The sequence below is a fragment of the Clinocottus analis genome, unplaced genomic scaffold, assembly GCF_023055335.1.
Source record: "Clinocottus analis isolate CAN_PGR_092001 unplaced genomic scaffold, fCliAna1.0.p SCAF_6, whole genome shotgun sequence".
Classification (NCBI taxonomy): Eukaryota; Metazoa; Chordata; class Actinopteri; order Perciformes; family Cottidae; genus Clinocottus; species Clinocottus analis.
The window spans coordinates 11187736-11193805 of record NW_027176218.1 but is presented as its reverse complement, the minus strand read 5'-3'; the positions used below and the strand labels follow the sequence as shown (position 1 = coordinate 11193805).

At 38.8% G+C, this 6070-nt stretch overlaps 1 protein-coding gene across 5 annotated transcripts in view; it reads left to right on the top strand.

Annotated features, from left to right (window-relative positions):
* The window catches only part of gtf3c6 (general transcription factor IIIC, polypeptide 6, alpha), a 33862-nt gene extending 27855 nt beyond the window's left edge, over positions 1-6007 (top strand). Inside the window, exons 2-8 of one of the 5 annotated variants that reach the window (XM_068602330.1) lie at positions 3368-3410; positions 4399-4479; positions 4608-4671; positions 4946-4990; positions 5081-5188; positions 5314-5430; positions 5480-6007. In XM_068602330.1, coding sequence (XP_068458431.1) covers positions 3368-3410; positions 4399-4479; positions 4608-4671; positions 4946-4990; positions 5081-5188; positions 5314-5426 — 454 coding nt within the window. In that variant the 3' untranslated portion in view covers positions 5427-5430; positions 5480-6007. Of the gene's footprint in view, positions 1-3359; positions 3411-4087; positions 4226-4398; positions 4480-4607; positions 4672-4945; positions 4991-5080; positions 5189-5313 lie in introns of those variants that run through there. The other 4 variants (XM_068602331.1, XM_068602329.1, XM_068602333.1 and 1 more) reach the window with 4 other exon arrangements.
* The last annotated feature ends 63 nt before the right edge of the window (positions 6008-6070 follow it).

Here is a 6070-nt window from a genome sequence, read left to right as displayed (position 1 = left end):
TGTCTGTCCTGCACATACAAGCAAGCGAAGATTGCAGGTTGTCAAAAACATAAATCAGTGACTGCTCTGTTCTCTTTATGCCTACATGGATATTTCCTGTTTTTGTTGGGGCTGCAGTTAGAACTGTGATGATTTTATGTATTGTTATGAGCAAAAGACAAGAACAGTGAATGGTTTTATAATTTTAACGTTGGTCCATATTGCAAGGTGTGTGTCACAGCAGTCTGTGTGTGTGTGTGTGTGTGTGTGTGTGTGTGTGTGTGTGTGTGTGTGTGTGTGTGTGTGTGAGAGAGAGAGAGAGAGAGAGAGAGAGAGAGTGAGAGAGAGAGTGAGAGAGAGAGTGAGAGAGAGAGTGAGAGAGAGAGAGTGTGTGTGTGAGAGAGAGAGAGAGAGAGAGAGAGAGAGAGAGAGAGAGACAGACAGACAGACAGACAGACAGACAGACAGACAGACAGACAGACAGACAGACAGACTCAATAAGTGATCTGCTCAGTGCAACCTTGCATAAAAGGGTTTTTCGATCCATTCTTACATGTGCATCATTTTTTAATACAATAGTGTATTTATAAGATATCAAATGTGTGCTTCTTTGATGGAAAAGAATAACCCGTAAACACCAATGGCATACGAGTGGAAAAATATTTGGTTCTGAAAATGTTGCTTTGATTTTGAACCAATTATGTTGCTTATTTGATTTTCAGCATAAACAAATTGTACACTCCAGTGTGGGGACACCATAATAAAATGCTTTAAATTGATCCATATTATTTACATCACTGGCTCTTTTTATTTTTTTGCCCTTTTTGAAACAATGAAAAAGGCCTATGAACACACATATTTCATACCTTCTCATGCAAGGAATTCATATATAAAAAAATACAAAGTCCTCTATAAAGCAGTCCTCACATTAAGTCACATTTTATAGAATATAAATTCTCTTGATTGGTTATACACCTTGAGAAAGATATGACCCTGACTGGAAATTTGAGTTAATTTCCGTCGTGATGAATATAAAAATGTAATATTTCACAGATATTAAACTGTCATGTAAATGTACATTTAAATTTACAATTGACACACACACGCACGCACACACACACACTCACGCACCCACGCACGCACGCACACACGCAAACACGCACACGCACACACACGCACACACACACACACACACACACACACACACACACACACACACACACACCCTTTGCATACACACTTAAACATAGGCGGTACTGTTAAACGCACCATGCCCTCAGGTGTATGCCAGGGGTTGTTGTTTTCACTGTAATATATAGTTAGCCCTTCCACCAATTTACCCTGTCAGTGCTAATGGGGCAATTAACCACCATAATACCCCCCAGGCAGAAGGAGACCCAAAAGCTCCCCAACTCCAAACTTGTCTTTATGACATTTATATGGCAAAATGTGGGGGAAGCTCGAAACCCATCTGACACCTTGGAGGGTCCTTAATGTCACTCCCTCCCTTGCCCCCCGCCCCCTTTCGGCCCCGGGGTACGGCACTGAGCAGGAAGTGTAATACATCATGTACAGGAGAGGCCTCGTCCAGCGGGGAGAAAACTTTGTTCTCCAAAGCTTCAGTGGGGCCACTCTGATTTACACAGTGTGTCAACTTCTGCATGAGTCTGAATGTAAGCTGACCTTTATCGTCCGCCGTACAAACACAAACACACTTGCAGCTAACATACTCAGACTTGACCTCTCCCTTCATTCAAGCCGTTTTGGTGTCTATAAGCCCCCCTATCTTTGTCTCTGCTCACATTCCCCCTGCATGTCCTTCTTACATCCCCAAGGAGGCAATAACCTCCCTAGCAAGTGCCTCCCCTTGAGCCGTTGTCATAGTAACTTGTGGACTGGTCGACATGACAACCCCACCGTGGTCCAGAGATAAATGATAGGCCAGAAATATAGAGGGAGAAGAAGACACATGGGGGATTTGCACCCCCTTTAATTTGGTTTGCCGGATTCTGATTCAAAATATGTTTTTCTCTCTCGTTCAGCATCAACCTGCTTTACATTTATACAGGTATTTACAAATACCGCCAGACTCCGAACCGCTCCACGCCAGTGTTACACGGCCTTGCTGTACAGTGCCTGGATGGACAAAATTGCAAGAGTAAAAAATGTTTAATTATTGTGCTATTTTCCTTTCCTGTATCCTTAAAGCAGATATATTTTATAGTGGTAATTTTTTTCAAAGCAATTAAATATAAATGGTGGGTGCAGAAATCCTGTATGTTTTTACAATTTGATCTTTTAGGGCATTAAACGGAGAATCTGCTATTTATGGTTACCACCAAATTCATTAAATGCAGATATCTGAAAAACCAGGAGATCTACTTAAATCCCCTTCTTTCCACGACTCCATTTCCTAAATCCAAGAACGGTATACTGTGACTGTCCCAGCACCAGTTTATTGACTTTGTCCTCGCACGAGTTAAACGGGTTCAGTTTTACTTCAATTCACTCAATCAGTTTATCAATTGTGTTGTGGAAGAGGATTCATGTTTCCCTCTAAAAAACTGAATGCAAAAATTTGCCAGAACATTTATCTAAATAACATGCATGTGTAAAAGGCACAAGCATGGTTGATAGGTGACATAGTAGATTTGCACAAATGCTTTTTACTTATTTATTACATCTTCCATTTATCACAACTGTCTTGTTTTTTATTATTGGACAGTAGGGTCTATCAAGAAGAGCACTCGGGGAGAAAAAACAGAAGTCCTGAGCGAGGTGATGAATCCATAACAGCTCCAGGGGTGTTGCCCCTCAGCTTTTCTCGATCTCTGACCCCAGAGGGTAGCGAACCTGAAGAGATATGTCCTATAAGGATCGATATGTACCATTATTAATTAGGACTATTAGATACATGTTATACATTTTTCAGATACAGTATAATTAGTAGAGAACGATATACATTACGTCCAGCCAAGCATTCTGAGGCAAAAAAATATAAAAACTAAAACTAGACAACTGAATGATAAATGAGTTCACAAGACGGCATCACCTTTCATCCTAGAGGCTTTATTGTTCTTTAGGCAAATAATGTCCTGCTTTAAACCTTAAAACTGCAAACCAGAAATGCAATATAACATTCATTTGATATTAATCATATATGTTGTCTCCCGAAATTCAATGCCATGAAAAGGAAAAAAAAATACTGAAGAATTACCCACTCCTTTATGAAACTGATACAACTGTGTTGCTGTATCATAAAACATCTTTATCTCATAAATTATATTATATGTCCATTATATTATATTTTACATACTACCATAATAATACAAATACATTTACAGATTTTGGGAGTTCTGCCTTTAATGTATGTGTATCAGATTTGCAGGCACCAAATTCACTTCTGGACAATGACTGCAGTCCTAAAAAACGTAGGTTCCCCCATACATATGTTGTGATATGTTCATGTCACCAAGCTAAATGATTTGTTTTTGTGCATAATATTTGTTTTCCTTAATCTGCACTTTGATTAGGATTCAGTCATGTTTTGCATCTGGCCTCCTGTTCCTTTTTTTCTTTCTTTTTTTTTGTGGATATGTTTGATGTGTGTGCTGGTTTTATTTTGTGTTGCCTCAGTCTTTGACAGATGTATTTCTCCTTGGGGATCAATAAAGTGTATCGTCTAATTTCATCTCATCTCATCACCTTCGCTATGGCCTCCTGCAGTAGAACATTAATAACATTAATGTTAGATGTGGATGAGTCTGCCTACAGGTAGCCAATATTTAGATCAAATCACACTCAACCATAAGTAGAATGAACAGACAGAGATACAGACAGAGATACAGACAGAGAGACAGACAGACAGACAGACAGACTGACTGACTGACTGACTGACAGATAGGGTGGATAGTTGAATTGGTCGGTTGGAGCTATATTTAATTGTTATTCGCTCTATTTCCAGTTTACTAAATGGCTTTGCAACAAGACACTACACAACAAACTGAGCAACAGCGCCCCTCGTTGTTCAGGGCTCGAAACTGCAAATATGCCATCTAGAAAGAAAAAAGAAAAGAAAAAAAGGGGCACCTCGGCCACCGTACATTCGCGGAAGTTGGCGTATAGTCTTACGTGAAGAACGGAATAGGCGCTTGCTTTATATACAACTGAAACGAGTATTTACTTTTAATGATACCATTCTATTTAGACCAGGATTTTCAAAATGGAAGATGAATGGGAAGAGGAGGTACAAATATACCATCAGTGTACCAGCGTTTTACCATATTAAGAGCGCGTTAGTTCATTAATTTTGGGTCCTGATCCGTCTGTATGTTCATTTGTTTCTCTGTGCTTGTTTGACTGTTGCAAAATCACAAAGTCTCTTCATTTGGGAACACTCTTCTCTTCTCGCTTATTTAGGAGCAGATTGTTGTGGTTGAGCTCTCTGGTATATTAAACAATGACTTCCTGTCCAAGTGTCGCGGCACATGCAAGATATTGGTGAGTATTAGATTGTAATGCTCGTTTGTCATGAAAGAGAAAAGACCTGGCCACCGTGCATGCCATCAATATCAGTGAAGGCCTCTCACTGCAGCAGTCAATAAATACCTTGTGTCTATGTGTTGCAGGACATAGACAGTGAGAAACCCATGATGCAGGTGGGACATTATGTGTTTGCAGGGGAATATGAAGGTAAGGAGTAACCTCTAAATATCCACAGCAAACGCATGTATATTCTATTTCTGTAGCTTGACTGACTTGTGCCTCCTGTAAAGAGTAATACATTCAATAGAAGCCATAACTATATAATTACATAACTATATATTAATAGATATGTACACCATGAACACCATGATTAGTCATAGACTTATTTTCTTATATGCAGAAGCTTCTATGATTTCCTATAATGAGTGTTATCATTAAAAAAAAAAAGTTTAATTTTTTCATTTTCCTTCACTCTTCAAAGATACTCTGGGAACTTGTGTGCTGTTTGAGGAGAAACCACAGAAAGGTAATGTGTTCTATATATTTCTCTATGTTTATTGTTGGATTTCAGCTTCTTCTTTTTTGCTTTATTGTCCATTTTGATACACGTCTGCAGGAAAAGCAGACAGTAGTCCAGAGCTCAAGTACATGTGTCACACAGTGAAAAAATTGATGATGCAACGAATCTTCCTCGTGGAGAAGAAGGAGGGTGAAACCAGCACAGGTCAGCCAGAACCGCAATAATCCTCATGGTGCAAAATCTGTTGTGATAATTTTGTTCTTATACAGTTCTTATAACTTGTTTTGTGACGCATTTTCATACAATGTTGGCTTTATGTGTTGTCCCAGCAGGAAGTGGTGATAGTGGTGAGCAGATGGACCCAACATTTCAGTCCAATCAAGAAGGAAATGCCAACCAACAGGGAGAAACAGCAGTTTTGGAAGACTCAACAGTGGGCTAAGATATAGAGGTGTTACTATATTATGACCTTCCTATAATGATATAGAGGCACCAGGCTGTGAAGGGCTCCATGTCTTAAATCGACAATTAAACAACAGTTGGATTCATACAGTTTATTACAAAATACAAGCGTTAGTATTTGTGTAAATCTTGTGTCACAATCATTTTCCAGAAACATGCAAAATATGTGAATTTGATATTTGAAGCACAACATAAATATAGTTAAATAACACCTACAGGTAAAACAGGCATTCACAAACCGTCATGTGCATATGTATATATTCTTTGATTTCTACACAGTAGGGAGCTTGGAAAAGGCAGTCACAGACAATTCTCCGTTTAGCAGCAGGAAGTCCTGTCATTGTGATTTTTCCACTTATGATGAATGTTTAACCACCAGCGGGAGAGATATTTGCTTGAACTGCAGGGTTATAGGAGAGAGTTTGTCATTTATACATTCAAAGAAGTGAGAAGAATAGTTAATACCTATTTTTCTGAATTGTGATAAATATATAATTTCCACGCTTCTGTTACTATTTGCAGTGTTAAAGCCAACAGAAATAAAAGGGTTTTATTTTGTGAGTCTTGGTGTTTTTGTGTTCTTAATGGTGTTTTGTTTTTGTGAAATTTCTGCCACAAAAGATT